General features: G+C 38.3%; 2 protein-coding genes across 2 annotated transcripts; one reads left to right on the forward strand and one right to left on the reverse strand.

Moving 5' to 3' along the window:
• The first annotated feature begins 197 nt into the window (after positions 1–197).
• On the forward strand, positions 198–7,403 carry sltm (SAFB-like, transcription modulator). Its single transcript, XM_033983692.2, has 20 exons — positions 198–386; positions 730–814; positions 884–939; positions 1,015–1,042; positions 2,048–2,861; positions 3,294–3,334; positions 3,412–3,515; positions 3,580–3,729; positions 3,804–3,913; positions 3,986–4,140; positions 4,227–4,315; positions 4,403–4,456; positions 4,546–4,682; positions 4,747–4,912; positions 4,975–5,099; positions 5,173–5,343; positions 5,577–5,855; positions 5,937–6,069; positions 6,178–6,335; positions 6,408–7,403. Exons 1-20 carry the CDS (start codon positions 252–254, stop codon positions 6,511–6,513), a joined length of 3,096 nt encoding a protein of 1,031 aa, XP_033839583.1. The 5' UTR covers positions 198–251; the 3' UTR covers positions 6,514–7,403.
• A 1,652-nt stretch (positions 7,404–9,055) lies between these two features.
• On the reverse strand, positions 9,056–16,653 carry mindy2 (MINDY lysine 48 deubiquitinase 2). The gene is made up of 9 exons (XM_033988341.2): positions 15,627–16,653; positions 15,349–15,406; positions 14,554–14,618; positions 12,839–12,997; positions 12,658–12,760; positions 11,714–11,856; positions 10,851–11,024; positions 10,307–10,489; positions 9,056–10,036 (listed from the first exon to the last, which is right to left on the reverse strand). The coding sequence occupies exons 1-9, from the start codon at positions 16,524–16,526 to the stop codon at positions 9,851–9,853; spliced, it is 1,971 nt and encodes a 656-aa protein (XP_033844232.1). The 5' UTR covers positions 16,527–16,653; the 3' UTR covers positions 9,056–9,850.
• Positions 16,654–18,098: the final 1,445 nt, after the last annotated feature.

Raw genomic sequence — 18,098 nt, forward strand, 5'->3', positions numbered from 1 at the left:
TTGCTGCTTTAAAGTGATGGCTTATCCGGTAGCCTATCCAGTTTAGACTTGTCCAGGTTTCAGCCTACTCTTACTATACTGGCATTACACGGAGAATAGAATTTGATGAGGTTGTGTAGTTTTTTCGAATACCAACAGCAATCTGTAGGTGGCGCAAGAGAAACACATGAAAAATAAAAATAACGAAGAAAGCGCCTCTCGAAAATAATGGTGTGCGCATGCGCAGCACATCTCACTAATCTCTGAGTAAAATGGCGTCGGGTGCCATTTCCACAGAATTGAAGAAAATATCAGAATTAAGAGTTGTTGATCTGAAATCCGAATTAAAGCGGAGGAATTTGGATACTTCGGGTGTTAAGAGCGTCCTAGTTGCTAGACTTAAGGAGGTAAGCGAGCAAAACAAACACATAAGCTAACTTGACTAGCTAATAATACCAAGAAGCCATGCAACGACTATGCTAAGCTAACCGCAGAGCCAGTTACACGCATTTGCTTCATTAAGCGTGTAGATGTGTTGCGACATATGTTAAAGATGGTCGAAGTTAATTCCAAGTTGGAATTGTCCTTTCTTGCTATGCTTTATTATATTAAGGAGCCACACAACCCCACACGGACGTGTACACAAAGCAACACTTGCTTCACTTAACTACGTCGTTATCCATCATTTTAAACTCACATTTCCTGTCGTCATATTACACATGCATAATGAAAAACTATTGTAATTTCAAGGCTGTTGAAGATGAGGGGGGTGACCCAAACAACATTGAAATGCAGTCTGCCGACACAGCAACTCGTAAAGGTGGAAAAGCCAAAGGTAGGTTTTCTTTAAGAATTTTGATTTAAGGTATACCTTACTATGTTCTAATGAGACTTGATTTCAAAGGCAAAAAAGTTGACTCCGATGCGGACGTTATCTATGAAGACGACGCATCATCTAAGGTGAAAGGAAATGCTGATTTTAGTCAAGTTAATTTAAAACAGTCTCTATAGAAATAATTGGTTACTTTTTTTCAGGAACTAGAGGAATGTGAGTCAGAAAAAGGTATGTGTATTTGTAAACTAATGACATTTATATGTTTACACAATAACTCCTTGAACTGTTAACTACTGTTGACAACTTACCATCTATAAAAGATCACACCTAAATATACACCCAAAGGTACATTTTTATATTTGTGGAGATCAGTATTTTTATTAACTTGAATATTGTCATTTTAAAAAATGGTATCCTATCTTTGCCAACAAGAAGCTGCAGTTTTTTCCATCCATAACACCTGGACCTGCAACAACTCCTCTCCTTTGGTTTTGTTGATACCCCAAGTGCCACCATTTCATTCACCAGATATTATAAAGAAGGCCAAGTGGCTAATTTTCAATCATACTTTATTCACAAAGACTCAGTCAACACGAGGATGCTTTTTCAACCATCAGATTGACCTGGTTAAGGTGGATTCATTACGCAATGGGACTGGACATTGTTCCATCAACTCAAGAGCTGTCCACACGAAACAGGGGTTGGTCGTATTAATCCTCTACTAAGACTTGGGACACCTGATGGACCGCCTTGGAGCCTTACAAGTACTTTTCAAGAAGATCAAAGTGGCTGACCTTTTTGAAGAGGAAACTCCATTATTGCACATGGTCATATGTACACAAACTGTGTACAGATGAATTTGACGCAAATAACTGATTTGTGGAAATGGACTCCCCTCCCCCTCCCTTCCCCCTTCCCACCCCAGACACACAATTTTCATTACTTGTGGACTACTCAGCTCAAGATATCATAAGATGATTTTGGTCACTTGGAAAGTTATTGAAAAACTTAAGCACCTATCATGGCACATTTTGTACCAAATGTGACCAGAATTCTGTAGGTGTGAAGATGGCTACAAATTCAGTGAAGATTGTTTGTTTTGTGTCCATGTGATGTCTACGCCCTCGATGACCATTAATGCTAAATGTGCTTTTTATTCTACTTTTAGGTCAAATGATGGCATGTGTGTTAAAAGATGTTTTTTGCCATGTTTATCCTTATTAAATCCCTCAGATGTTACTGATACAGATGATGGTACTCGTGACAATTCTAAGTCCGCACCTTCAGAGGACATCCTCTGTCAGCCTGAAGCTGAGGTCCACGGTGAGGCCCTGCCAGAGTCCATGGGTGATTCAGAGACTGAACCTGAACGAGAGCCTGATCCTGAAGACCCCACAGTGTTGGCAGAGGGTAACTGTGAGAAGGAGTCTGAAGATGACCTTATGACTGAGGGTGAGGCCGTACCTGAGCGTCAGCCAGAACCAGAGAAGACACTGCTTGAGGCGGAGCTTGAGCCAGAGGCGGAGCCCGAGCCTGAACCTGAACCTGAGCCCGAGCCTGATCTGGATCTGGATCTAGAGGCTGATGCAGAAGACCCAGAGGCTGATGCAGATGACCCAGACGGGGGAGCTGAGCCAGATGGGGACGCAGACCCAGATGAGACAGATCTGGCTGAGATGGAAGCAGACACGGTGCCATCCTCTAAGGAGGCAGAGGATGATCACTTGTCTGTCTCAATGCAGAATGAAGATGCCATTACTTTAGATGTTGATGGTGATGATCTCCTGGACACAGGTAAACATGTGAAACTTCCAGATTCAGAGACAGAGAAGAGCACGGATGAACCAGGGCCTTCCGCTGAGATGGGTCCTGATGATGATGATGATGATGATGATGATGCCAAAGAAGATGAGACGGGTGGCCACAGAGATGGTAAGAAAGATGACGCATCCAAGGGTGAAGCTGCGAAGAAAGCTGAAACCGGAGACAAAGAAAAGGATTCTGGGAGGAAAGGCCCCTCTTCTACTGGGGCAGGTCAAGCAAAGAGGTTTGTCTTTCTATGTCAGTTCTTTGATTCTACTACCAAGTCCACCTCATTAAGAACACAACTTTGTGGGTTAGCCTCAAGATTTTTTTTTTCTTAAGGGGAATGTTCACTGATGTACCTAGTCCTGCCCTGTGTGTATTTTACTGAGCATGGTTAAATTTTGGCCAGAAGCTGAAAACTCTAAACCATGAGATGATTTTTGTTTGGGGCCTTTATCAAAGGTTTTACTGAGAAGTTGAACTAACTTCTGAAGATATCATTGGTCAATTGGCTGACATGATCCATCTCACCACTGGAAAAGCAAGACATTGGTCCTTATCAGCCTCAAGTCTGCAGGGTTTCTCTGAAATGTTTTCATAGTTTCAATAGTTATTGTGTGAAACTACATTAAACTGCTCCTGTTAATATTATGTTGTTGAAATTTTTTTTTAGCATTAGAGATGGTGATGGAAAAAGTTCAATGGATGAAAAGGGTAAAGAACCAAAAAGTTTAATTTCAGTTAAATAATTAGTTTTACAGTATGTGACAAAATTATTAATTACTTTGTAGGACTTGGCAGCAGTAGCAGCTTCTCACGTAATTTATGGGTCAGTGGTTTGTCATCCAACACCAAGGCAGCAGATCTGAAAAATCTATTTGGAAAATATGGCAAGGTAAGTCTAAAGTATATTAATGTTGTTGCATTGGAGATATTTGTTACACAATTTTACCCAACAGGTTTTGAGTGCCAAGGTGGTAACAAATGCTCGGAGTCCAGGGTCAAAATGTTATGGCTTGGTAACTATGTCTTCAAGTACAGAGGTGACCCGATGTATCTCACATCTTGACTGCACTGAACTCCATGGACAACAGATCTATGTCGAACGGGTAAGGTAAAAATAATCATTGTTCTAGCAAAATATGTGAGATGTTTGTAACACGTAACACGTTTGTTGTTTCAGGCAAAAAATGATCCATTTAAAAAAGACCCTGCAAAGAAGGAAGAAGATAAAAACAGTTTGAGTAAATCTAATGATAAGCGCAGCTCAACCGGTGGAAAAGCAGCCAGCAAGTAGGTGTTGAACTGCCACCAGTCATTACTAAAAGAATTCTCAATGCAAAAGCTTTTTTTCCTCATTAACAGAACACAAACATCTTACAAAAAGGAAGACAAGAAGTCCTCTGACAAGGATAAAGAGTCCTCCAAGAAACAAGATGGCAAAAGTGGGAAGTCTGGTGATGGAGCTACTTTAAACTCAAGTCAAGAGTGTTCAAAAAAGGATGATAGGAAGCACAGCAGTAAGTTATTTTCCTATTTGTATTAAAACATTGTTGCATTTCACATACTTGGAGGTTGATGCAATGATAAAAACCTTTCCCCCAAGGAACTAGAAGTCCAGGAAAAATGGCTGGTGTGAGTCACAACAAAGATTACAAAATGAGACCATTCCGACAAGGAAGATACATTGACAAGGTTTGAAATTACAAGTAAAATTGGCCCTACATTCAACCCTATTTGATCAGTTTTTATTCTATTGTTTTTAACCTTTTGTCTGTTTAGCCTTTTAACAACAATATACAACGCTGGCCAAAATGGTTGGTTCCTCCTGAAGAGGTATTCAAATTTATTTTAAAAATTATATTCATACTAATTTTTTATTATTATTTTACTTACTTTGTATGGTTGGATTTTTTTCCCTTCAGCTAGAACTTATTAAAAACAAACAGACAGATTTTTCAGACAGGGGAGAAGATCAAGAAATTGTCCCATTTGAAAAGATCAAAGAACAAAGAATGCGTGAACGCATGGAACGTGCCCGTCGAGCCGAGGAACTTCGAAGGTAAATGTGCAGCATTTACAAGTTATCTGGAGTTATTTTTACAAAAATGTATAACTTGTTCCAGGCGGCGTCAAATGGCAGAGCAAGCACGTAGAGAACGAGAACGTGAACGCCAGGAGCGAGAGAACCTGCTACGGGAGCGAGAGAGACTTGAGATGGAAAGGCAAAAACTGGAACGAGAACGGCTTGAAAGGGAAAGACTTGAAAGGGAGCGCATTCGCATTGAGCAGGTAAGACATGAAAAGTCCCCTTTTTGTTTTCATGATAAGGTAATTTCAAATACATCTTCCAGGAGCGGCGAAAAGAAGCTGAACGATTGGCTCGTGAACGTGAGGAGCTGCGCAGGCAGCATGAGCAGCTTCGGTATGAACAAGAAAAGAGGAATAACCTGAAAAGAGGGCGAGAAGTAGAGCATGGGTAAATTAATAGGTTTTAGATATTTGTTCAAATCCAGATGCGTGCATGTCTTTTAAAGGCCACTACCTTTCAGCCGTAGAGATGATCAATATTGGAATGGAAACAAGAAGATCCAATCTGAGGATGTTCGTTTGAACCAAGCCTCCAATTACAACCGTCAACAAAACAGATTTAACAACTCGTTCAACAATCCCAGAGAAAGGGGTCGCTTCCCAGAGGCTTCAGAGCAGCATTCATTCGAAAGGTACTGTGTTTGTGTGTGGGTGAGTATTGATTACATTGTAAGAACTAAAAATCTCTACACTCAAAAAAGTAATGTGTGTGTGTTAGGGTTAGGCATTTGTAACTATGCTAAGAATGGGAGTAAATGCAATGTCCTCAAAATAATGTATATAAATATCAATACCTGATATTTCATACAGTACAAATGTGTTCATATTTTGTTTTGAAATTGATTGTGATTAATCTCTCAAAAAGGAGAAACAGATTTGATGGTGAACCACCTGTAAAGAAAAATCGTCCTGGGTTTGATCGCTATCCAAAGGATTTTGACTCAGTTGGGAGAGGTGAACCTTCCTCGCGTGCAGGGGATAAAGATCGCAGGGACCGAGATGAAAGGCGGCCAGTGCCCATGCATGATCGTCCTATGGGAGCTAGAGCCCCAATGCCTGGCATGGCACACAATCGCTCACCCAGAGATGGTGTGCATGGATGGAAGAATGATGGCGGCATGAATGTCAACAAGGGAGAGCTACGGTAAATATATTTCTTACTTAAATGTTGCTTTTATACTTCATTGTCTTGGTGAACCACTTTTTAAAAAGTCGTTTTGTACAGAGGAACTATGCGTATGCGGGATGATCGTCCCGGCAGAGATGTCCCGGGGCCTGCAGTACGAGGGGGTTCTGCTGGCACCCATGGAAGAAACTTTAATGATCGAGATGGACGACCTATGGTCATGAATCAACAAGTAAGCTGTCACCCTGATCTAGCTTTTCTTATTTATTGCTAAATAAAAAGCTCAAATGTGTTGTATACCAAAAACTAAAGAATCTAACTCCCCCCCCCCCCCCCACAGCCTTTTAGCTCTGGCCGTCAGGTGGTTGTGGAGCGTCAAAACAGAGATCAGGGATTGAGAAAAGAATGGCATGGCGGAGCTGGCTCCCAAAGTGCCGGCTTTGTTGAAAACAGGAGAATGGGGGACACTCGGGGCAGCATGATGGCTCCACCCTCTAGGTATTATTAAATTACCATTACCTAGCCTTTTTGTGCTCGCCACATCTTAAGATTTTTTTCCCCCCATTTTAGTCACTCCACTGGAATGAATCGAATTGTACAGATCACCAACAACTCCCTTTCAAGTGGAGGAAATGTGGGTGGATTTAAACCATTCAAAACAACACAGCGATACTAAGGACAGAAAATTCACTTTTAAAAGTGTGATATTTTGAGTATTCTTAATTTAGTTTTTATGCCAACTGTTTTAAGTGGCATAGGAGTTGCCATTGGGTGTTTAACATTTTTATGTTGTAAGTACCTCAGTGTAGAGTTTTCTGGGCAGTTTTGCTGTTAACATTAAAAATCAACTCTGCATAACTTTACTTTTGTGATGTTGTACAGCTGTGGGTGTTTGTAAGTAATATCATAAACATGAGTATTTTTAGTAGCTTACACCTTGTTGGTCAATGTCTTTTTTAATTTAATGTATGATATAGACACCTGTTTAGTATCTTATAGACATTTGAGTCAATGGCATTTACTTTCCAACTAAATATTTTTTGGATGTCTTGACATACATAAGTTAAAAGCTTTCCTTACTCTGATCTAAGAACTACATAATTTTGTCCTTTAATATTCACCAGGTCAAGGAGTATGGATCAATGGGCCTATGTTACAACCTGTGAACAGTTTGTGGTATGCTTTAGCTTGTCAGTTAATATTGCATGTAAATAAAATCTTCCTGATAAACTCTGGAAAAGTTTGTAGGGATTTCACAAACCAAATGCCGCACAACCATTGAATATTTCATTTTTTTTTTTTTGCTTAGTCCATGTATGTGAAATTACACTACTAAGGACAGACTGCTGTTAAATTTTTGTGTGTCCATAATGTTTTTTTGTAATCAATGGACACAGCAAATGTTTTTGATACTTTTATTATGTAATAATGTTAAATTACCCTAAGTGTGTAAGGCATTTTGTTATTTATAGACCACCACACATTTTGTGACTAAGGTTAAAGGCTACATACACTATTTGGTCATATCTAAATGAACAACCAATTATTAAAAATAAAAAATGTATAACTGGATTGTGCAGTAATTTAAGGATACGTAAATTATAACATGCATCTATTGAAGAGGTTTGGTATTGCAGAGGAAGGTTTTCTATGTTCATTTTCTCATTTGTGTTTGGGATAGTGTTGCTTGTTTGTTTCAGGCGTAAGGATTCCTTCCTGATTTGAAGAATTTGCCATGGAAATAGCCCTCCTTTGTTATAGCAATAACACAATTCAAATCAAAATCATAATCATTTGAATGCGGTAAGGTCCTCACTAAATCCTTCAAATCAGGAAGGAATCATTTGCCTGAATCCAAATAATTGGTCTAGTACAAATTTGTAAACCTGAAAAACAAACCACCCTATTTTTCTTTGTAGCAGTTACAACTTGCTATATAATTAACATTTTGTGAATATTCTGTCTATTGTAACACCTTTTTAAAAGGTACAAAGCCATAACTTTGTAGCTCATCTTATGTTTAACTTTTGTTTCTGCATATACAAGAGCAAACCATATAGAAACCAAATACATCTTGAACAATCATCTTGTTCACCAAACTTGGTAACACGGTACTCCACAATCACTAATGCACAAAACATCCTTCTGGTCAATTACTAAATGGCTGGAAAACAAAAATGATACACCAAAATCCCAAAGTAACTAAACAAGATAGATAGCTACTTTATTGATCCCGAGGGAAATTCAAGTTTAGCTGCAGCAACGTACTGCACATCTCAGTCGCCTTTGTGTCAAAGGTCTCAGTGCAGCATAGAATAACAATAGAAGCACTGCACACTCAGAAGTTAAGAACTATTCTAAAATGTATTTTTTCATGAGACATTTGAATGTTCTTGAAAGAAATGTAAAATATCAGGATTCACTGGGGGAAAAAATCTGTGGGAGATCAACATTACTGTCCAACAACATTGAAACCTTTCAGGAACATACAGTCTATCATTTTTATTTGTGAGGTTAGAAATACACAGTACAATGGTAAGACAGTAAATGATAAACTAGTAATGCTTGGTGCACATACACCACTCTGAAAGTAACTACAGGCCAATAAACTACCACCACTAATATTTGAAAAATAGTCAAGTACATAAAACTCCCTCACAGAAAAGGCCTGAGTATTTATTTATGTTTCTGTGAGAGCTTATGGATTGTCTCATTGTGAATATGTATATTTCTATAAAATATGTTGAAATGTAGTAAGGCGTTTATACATAACCAAGCCTCAGATAGATTGTACCATTACACAGACCGAGATGCTGCCTCCATGTAACTTCCACTGGAACTGACCAACATCCACTTTTATTAGGTTTGAGTCAAGGCATCCAAATGGAATGTATAGAAAAGCTTCTTAAGAGGCAGTCCAAATGTTGTGACCTAAAACCCAAATAACTTCTACTGAAAAAGAACAATGGAATGTGCACCTTATGCAAGATTTTATGTCAAAATAATTAAGATTAAGATATGAAATATTGCAAGATGGAACAAGGAACACATTTCTGCTTAGTATTGGTGTTAATATGGGGAATTAGAACAAGTGAAAAGCTGCTTTTCTTCCATTCACTCCTTTAATTTAAGTCTACCGGTAAGTCTGAATGGTACAGTCCACTAACCTGCAAGGTTTAAAGAGGCTAAATTTGCTGCATTTGGCTGTTTCAACTACATACATTTTAGATTAGAAATGACAACTCTAATGGCTGATACATAAAAAAAACATGTGTGGTTGCAGCATACAATTATACATAACATACAAACTTTCTCAATGCAGAATGCTATACCAAGACACTGGTAAGGCAAATATGAACTTGGGCTCAGGACAACTCAGAACACCTACATATATTGGCTGCTCTGGCATTCCCTTCAGGAAATCTATGTAAAATAATGCGTTTTGGGGCTTTTGTCCTTCTAATGGTTTTCAATATATCCCTTTTGGCGCATACCTTTTTTAAAAGATGTTTACACATACATAAATTAAGAACAATTGTTGGCAGCAAATAAAAAAAGGACAGCTAAATATGCTGAGTCAATAAGATAAATATAATTAGCTTATAAGCTGCTTAAAATAAAATATATGAGTAAAATGTAGCCAAGATGTGAGTTATTTATGATTACAAGAGATCAAATAATCTATGATATCAAATTAATTGAGTCATCATAAATACTTCGCAAATATTAGTACACTGTTAAATTTTGGGCAACTCTACAAAATTGAAGGGGTAGTTGTTGTTGTAGTGTCTCTTCCTCCGATGTCCAGGTTGCATCAGGATTGAGGACTGCAGGCACCAGTGGTTTGGAAACGGCAAATCCTCTGTTAGTCTTGTCACTTTCCCCTTATTTGTCTTCTTCCGTTTTAATCAGGAAGTAGGTTAGTGTCCAGACAGTGGGGAAGCTAAACAAGCCCCTTTCGTACTGATAAGCTAAACGCAAAAGAAGTGCACACTCACAGAGACGGCCATATGTTACAAAATAACACATTTGTCCTTATCTTTTGCTTCTTTCTTTGATTTGCGGTCCCCAGAATAGGAGTGTTTTCCTGGGCTTGCAGTGGCCCCAGCTGTGCCTACAGTGCCCGTATTAGCTGCTGCACCAGCTGCCCCTGCTCCTCTGTCTGCTTCATCTCCTTCTGCAGGCACCTGCTGTCCTTGCTGCAAAAGACAAAAGACAAAAAGTTACAATTCAAAAAAGCCCCCCTAGATATTAATTCTTGTCATCTGAACACTTATACTAAGGCTTATTTCAAATGATTATTTTTATACTTTCAAAAATGCCTCCAGAGGAAGTATTATTAATGTTTGGTGTCAACATCTTTTTAAATTATGCCGTTTATAGTTTCTCTTTTATTTTAATGGCTACCCACAAGTATGGTATCTCCATTTCTTATCAGCCAGAAAATTAATAAATGTATTAACTATTACCTGTGCTTGAGCTGCTGCTGCCTGCTCCTGCTCTTGCTCCTGGTAGTACTGAGAGGCTCGGCGATCCTCTTCCTCCTGGAGCTTTTTAGCCAGCTCCAGATCACTGATGCCTTCAGGCAGCTGTTCCCATTGAAGGTCTTGACTTTGTTGTTCTTGTTGCAGAGACAGTGCCATTAAATAGTCCTAACCAATGAAAACAATGAATAACATTTGTTATGTTTTTCATAATTATTTGAAAGAAATGTTTCATTTAAGTTTTAATGCATGTTATGGACTTGTTGGTGGCCATTGACATCAATGTCCAGTTTGTCCTTTTGACAGTGCTTTTTATGAATTAATAAACTTGTATTATTATATTTATTATAATTATCATTTTTATCCAACTTGTGGAGCATTGTGAACAGATCAGAGGTCTAGATTTTGTTTCTTCTAACTTGGGGGAGGGCCAGAGAAATACAGTACTGTATCCTGATCTATCACAGTGAAATGCTATTCCTTTAATATTACATAGATCATGATCAAATCTATTTTGATTTGTGCAAACCTGGTCTATCTGATCTTGCTGTCCACGGTAAACAGACTCCGGATCAGAAGGGGGCCTCAGTCGAAACTCTGAATCACAGAAGTTACCGTCTCCATCAACATTGTGCAAACTCTCCCAAACAACTTTCTCTTCGGTCAGGAAGCCTTGATCTGTCACAAGAAGGTACAGCTGGCCCTGTAGAGAAACACTTATATCACACCTTAGGCTGTTTAAGGTGTAAAGATTCTTCTAAGGGAATGTTCACAACAGCTTTGTTTACACTGGTAACACCAGCTTTGCACTGAAACTACACTGAACTAAAATATGCAACCTTCAGTTCCTTTCCGGTAGATAAGAGGCAAAGGCTGTTGTCCAAGTGCCAGTGATACAAAAGGCCAGTTGTAATAACCTGGCTGCCCAAAACAACTTGTATTCAGTATTCACTTATAGTCCTTGTATTCTTTCAAGTATTGCATCACTGATTTCCTCCAGAGATTTTTTAATAAACCAGAAGTGGTGACTCCAAGTTTTTTTTTTAAATTGCACTTTGGCACTGAAATCACTTAGAGAAATATGACGTGTACTGATACGTGTGCTCGACAGTCAAAGCCCACTGAGGTTCCAGAAGTAAATTTACCATTTCATGTTTCTCAAAGAATTTCCAGAAAAATCTAATTTTAAGACTTAAAAACATAATAGAGGTTAACCAGCAATGTGGTAACTAATCTCCATAAGGTGAATGTTTTCAATCCAAAAACACATTTAAAACTAAAAATGTAGCATTTGTTTTAAATGTCATAGCATAATTTGTAAAGTTTCAGAAAAATAAAAATAAATACAAAGTATAGGTCTTGTGGTAATAAATTACTACATAGGCTGCTTACCTTATATTTGATCATCGTGCTGAAATGATTGTTTCTAAAAAAGACACATAGCTCTCCTTCTTGTACAGTAGATGTGAGCTCACATAAACCATGGTATGTAAGCTGTGTAGCAGTGCTGCTCAGGAATTGCTCGGCTACAATGCCTGTGGACAGAAACAAACATGAAAATAGCAACTGAGATAAATGCATTACAATATTTAATAACAACACCATTATGAAGACATTTTAGTGCCCAGTGAAAAACAAAAACTCTTTTTGCATAGCACAATGTTGTTATCTTATTTAGTGAGATACACCTAGCGTACAGAGGTGTACATAAAGGTTTATGACTGTTACATATTTTTATTGTCTGATAATATAGTTTTAGTTGGCTGTATTAAGTACTTGTGTAATTTAATTAAATCAATTTTTATACCCACTGAATTTCCAAACCTCAGATAAAGGAAAATATAGCTACCGTGCTTTCACACTGAAATTATAATTCACAATAACTTTGTTTTGCCTGTAGCCACTATGGAAGTGTTGTTCAACAAGCAGATATTTAGCAAGGCAGCAGGGGCTGATTTGTGTGAGCCATGGAAGTAGGTCAGGAAAGACACACCAGATCTATGGTCTGAGTGATTGTTTTCTTACAGTAAGACTTTAAATTCTCACAGTGAGTAAAGTAACTTTCAGAAACAGCGCTCCCCCTGCAGCTCCCTTTTGAGAAGACATTGTCAGAAAATAGACACAAAAGTGTTTTTTTTCTGTAATAAGGCAGTAGAAATCACAAATATTTAGCATATAACATTTAACAAAAACATATAACGTGGTTTTCTGTACAGAGTCGACAGGTAGAGATGGCGGAAGCTTCAAAAACACTAAAAATACATATATTTAACCATCACAGGAACTTACAAAGACGTTTAATAAGGTGAAAAAATGTTACTTTGTTCAGCGCTCACCTTCACCTGCTAGCTCACTGTTGTCAGACTGTTTGCAGGATATAATCTTTTCAACCAGTTGGTTGTAGCTGCAGTTTCCCACTGCCTTGACAATGTCTTGCATCTAAAAAGAAACCGATACAAGAAAAAACATTTAGAAATCTAGGACATAAAGAATCCTTATGAAGGTACTTCATCTCACCTGGGGGTCAACTAGCCAGCCGTGATAGAGAGGTATGTCAAGCAAATCAAACACAATGCATTCTGGGGTATACTCAAAAACACGCACTCCTGTGAACTTCACATTTACATCTAGGCCGGTCTGCAGTTTGTGTAACACTGCCATGGCATCGCTCATGTTCTAAGAGACAACAGTAGAGGAAATGACAACAAACAAACACATGTTGTAAAACAAAGGCTCATTCAGTGGCAATAGATTTTGTTCTGTCAATCCACTAGAAATAATAATATATTATATATTACTATTAGTGGTGGAAGATCATTCGTTAAGTAATGACAAAATATAAAAATGGTCATAAAGTAGATTAAAAATAAAAACTACAGACTTTTTACAAGTACTTAATACTTTTTACAACAAGTGTAAAACTACAGCTTTATCTTCCAGACATGGGTATAGGTGAGTGTAACTGTCATGATATGATCGTGAATATGTTTAAATGTGTATTATTTTTGTCAGTATTGCCCACCCCAACATACTATATTCAGATTTTGCCTTTCAACATTTTCAGGGATATTTAAATGGCCCCTTCAAAAGTCAGTGACTGAGAATTAAGCTACTATCTTTCATAATGTGTGCACAGTGTATAAAAGCATACAGATTTCACCCAATTGCATTACTGTAGCATTTTTTTCTTAACAATAATCCACAAAAAGATCAGTTAACCATGCTACTTTGGATGTGGACCACAAAGATGAAAAGTCCTCATCTGGCACATGAGAGACTGGATTACGGTGTTTACGGGCAGCTCTCTGGAAGGATTAGCAGACCTGTGTAATCGACCATATCTCTTTGTCTAAGGGCAGAGGGCTTTAGCACTAGATGACTACATTGAGATCAGATGATTTATAACACATGATTTTAAATTGTACTTTTGCTGTACATGTTTTTGTATCAGGTGCTGTTTAAATTGATGTATGTAAAAAGTTTGGGCTGAATCCAACATGTTATATTATTGTACAAAAAACATCCTTGTTTTACCTTCTGACAACCACTACTTGTATTATGAGAGACACATATCACTCTCATTTTTACTGTACATGCTTAAGGCCACCTAGATCTGTAATCTTCAATGAGTAAACTGCATATTCTTTTTTTATTTTTTGTAAGCAATGGACCAATCATTAACAGATGTTTGGATGCTCTGTGTGCAAAGACAGGACACCTCCTACACTGTAGTGAGAGATGTAAGGACTAAAGAGAGGCGGAGCTGCCAGCACCTCTTGTGGTGAGCCATACAGAGGCCAGTAATAGCCCAGCGCGGAACCCACCCATGCGTATCTAAGCATTTATAGCCATGTGAAACTACATAATCTGACATTCCTGTGCCCTGTTGTTCCCTAGGCTTTGCAAGTTTTATCTTATGCAACTGATATGCAGAAGGAAAGGCATCATTAAGCTGCACTTATAGCCAGCCTTATGTTCATTTGCATATTACAGGTCAGTTGGCGACCTTCTCTGTTAGAGGCATGCAAATGTGCCACCATTTGAGAACACCTTTGTGAATAATGTGGAGTTAGCTGCAAGTACAGCTAGATTAGAGAATTTATGGATAATAAACATACAATAATCAATTAATGCAATTAATAACAAACATGTGTCCTATCAGAATAAAAAAGCACAAGACTTAACAAAAAAAAACACAAAACATAGAAAATAAAAGAATTATTTGAACTCACCTGTTCATAGTTTAGTCGCTGAGCTTCAGAGATCTCTTTTGGTTTGGTTTCGAGTATGTAGTCTCCTGTATAAAATATATATATATATATAAAAGTGATACAGTTTAATATAGCTTGAGTTAATCGGTGGCACCGATATATATACATATATGTGTGTGCATGTGTAAGTGCCACAGATAAATTCAAGCTATAGTAAACTATATAATTAATTGCAAAATATTAAATGAATACCATATCGATCACGTTAGAATCTTAGAAGACTTAAACAATACTCTTGCAGATCTTTAACCATTACTTTCTTCTTGTGAACCCACTACCTTAGTTTATCTTATACCCCACATCAACTCAGACAAGTTACAATTAAAAACTTCACCCTTCACAATACAAGTCTTTGTCCAAACAGTGGTTTAGCCAAGCATGTTACGATAACTCTTCCCTGTCACACTGTATATTCTGTTTAATTTAAAGTTTAGACATTAATAATAATCTTTCCTGCTGGGTATCAAATTGGTCTTTTGAAGACAAAGTAATCTCATGTCATAGTGCCAAAATAGAAACTGAAGAAGAATACCTTATTTCTACCCATGTCAATAACAGTCATACTAATCTAGGGGGGTGACTCTTGCTTCTTGCTTCCTTTCTATTAAGATACTATTAGACCTGCAGTCTTTTTCTACACCTTTTGTAGTAAGCATATTTTAACAAAAGTGAAATATAACGCAACCATAGTAAGAAATTATAGTAAAACAAGACCCTATAACTTTTAAAACAGAAGCCTAAATTGCTCTTGCTCACCTAAGTACTCCATCAATTGCTCAGCAGTTATAATTTCCATCATTGGTGGCATCTTAACCTGAAACATATAGTACAATTATGTTTAACATATACATATAAGATGATAGCATGGGATGTTTTATTTACCAAGACCAAATGATATAACTTGAAACTCTTGTAAATGTTTTGTAATTATATTATACACTGTATTGGCTTATTATGGTATTGTAAGTATGGAAGCTACTAGTGCATTAAAAATATCAGTATGTAACACATATAAGGGTGGTCTGAGAGTCTACCTTCCATGCCAACAGAAGGACATTCATTATGGCGAGTAATGGGCAGGGTCCATTCTCATTTTGTGTGATGATTGGCGTATTCTCCTCCCTCCACTTGATCCATTTTATGTGGTATATGGACTGTCCAGCGGACCGATCCTTGCACGGAGGCTTTGCTCCCTCAGCCCCCAACTCGTTTTGGAGGGCCAGAGCCAGTCCCCTATCCTCCAACCCCTCACTATTCAGATCAGAACTTGGACATGAGTTGAGGTTGGAGAAAGACTCCAAAGAATCAATGCTCCGGGACTCCCCACCGAGACTGGGGTCGGGATCACTCCCACTCGGCAAAGGCTCTGGTGAAGTGTGTTCTGCTGACTTTGCTGTGATTGCGTTGTCCGGACACAAACGAGTTGGTTTGGGAAGTTTTGTCGCACCACCATCACTAAAAGCTGCAGCATCAAGTTCAGAATGACATCCTGTGCCATCATTTGTAGGGGCTAATAACTGCCTTTCGGCTTTGTTGTTTATCAACTTTGAAGCACCACCCTCGCTATCTTCAACAGACAGCATCAAGTCCTGTCCCGTCCCGTTACTGATTTGATCCCCAGACCCAGTAGAGAGTCCACTCGTCTCGCTTTCCTTCTTTGTATCCTCCTGTATAGCTGTGAGCCCAATCGCCTCTGGTCCGTCACATTTCCCTGCACTAGAAACGACAGCGTCGATAGTAAGAGCAGATGCATTTGTGGATCTGTTGTTGCAACTATCGTTCACCAAACTACTCAGAGGAGCCTCACTATTCTTGTAATTCTCATCTGTTCCCTTCATTCCACCGAAACCTGGGGCGTCACCCATTTCCCCTGTAATAGAAGCTCGCAAAACGCCGCCTTCGGAATCCCGATGCAAGTTTGCATTTTTCTCCATTTTGGCATAAAGACTGTCGACAGATCTTAGCTAAATTGCAACCGCAGCTTCGGTCCTGAAGACGCCATCATGACAACTCTGTGAGTGACGTCACCACGCGAGTTGCTCCAGTGCGTCCAGTGCGCGAGACACGGTACGTCAACGCTGGTGCTTTTACTGAAGCTGGGTTTTTATTATTTTATCTTTCGGAAATTTCTTCTTATCCTTCCCGCTTTGTGGCAGCAATACTGTAGTAGCCAGCCAATTAAATATTGAAGTATACTCAAACTACAGCACACACTTTGTTGTTGATCTTTGGCATCTTTTGAGATCATTTGTGAAAGACACACTTTACACATTTGTACAAAGTGTACTTCACTAGTTATAAAATTTAAATAAAATTCTGTTTTACTTGTGACTCGCATGCAAACAACGTACGACACCTTTACATAACACAGGATCACATCCGTGGTGTTCAGAGTGATGAAAAATTAGCACCGTTGCCATAGCAATTATCAATTCAAAAACACATTCTGTCTTTGGTCACGATTATGATGGTAGATCCATGAGATGTGAATGGTCAGCAGTCCTTCAAAATGTCGTCAATAAAAAGGATCCAGAAACACACGATTCCAGGTCTCTCCTGTAAAAAGAGATTCTAAATCTCAATAATCTCAATGGCTCTTCCTGGTTAAATAAGGGGGTAAAGGTAAAATAAATAAATAAAATAGTGTATTAATAAAGCTAGAGTACTATACGACACAATAACAGGCGCCCAATCCAATCGCCATGTTCTGACTGTATATTCTTCTCAATACAAAACTAATCGGTTAAATAAAGCACACATTGGCTTTTCCAGGACTTTTCACACCCATAATGAGCAGAGGGAGTTCATGTGATCAAAATCGCATAAAGGTAGCCTATATTCAGACACCTGACCTGGTAATTTGTTGTAGAAATGAACAGAACCATAGTTGACAGCAAAGATTGGGACTAGTCTGATATTTGGCAAGTTAAGGCATATTTGTTAGAGTATTGGTGACTAGATTTATGGCTTTGTTGATTTGACTTTTTTGTTTTTTATAATTCAATGAAAATTATGTGTATTCTGTGATCCAGAATACACACTTCTCCTTTACAAAGATTCAGTTTGGTCACCAGCTGTATCTCCCCAAATTCACCTGGGCATGATTGACAGGTGGATTAACCAATCAGAGACACACTTGGTCTGTTCGTATCAAAACAACGTATCTCTTGAGGCATGAGGGCGTGCCATTCTGTGTTTATACTATTTTCTATTAGAATTCTGCTCTTCCGACAGTCACAAGATGGCTGCTACAATTGCCAAGGCAACAGTATCCATGTTGCCGAAAAGTTTAATCCATGAATAAAGATGTTCCTATGGCTCATACAAATGATTATTATACCATTGGCTCGTGCATTAACAGTTAGTTTGGCATTTAAAACCGTACCGTTGTGAAATAAACATATTAAACGAGAAGACATTTAACATTAACGGTGACATTTTCGGTGTAAATAGAGGTGTAGACATAGTGTATGGGTGTGTCTGGCGTTTGGTCTGTGCTTTTGACA

The sequence above is a fragment of the Periophthalmus magnuspinnatus genome, chromosome 3 (genome assembly GCF_009829125.3).
Source record: "Periophthalmus magnuspinnatus isolate fPerMag1 chromosome 3, fPerMag1.2.pri, whole genome shotgun sequence".
Lineage (NCBI taxonomy): Eukaryota > Metazoa > Chordata > Actinopteri > Gobiiformes > Gobiidae > Periophthalmus > Periophthalmus magnuspinnatus.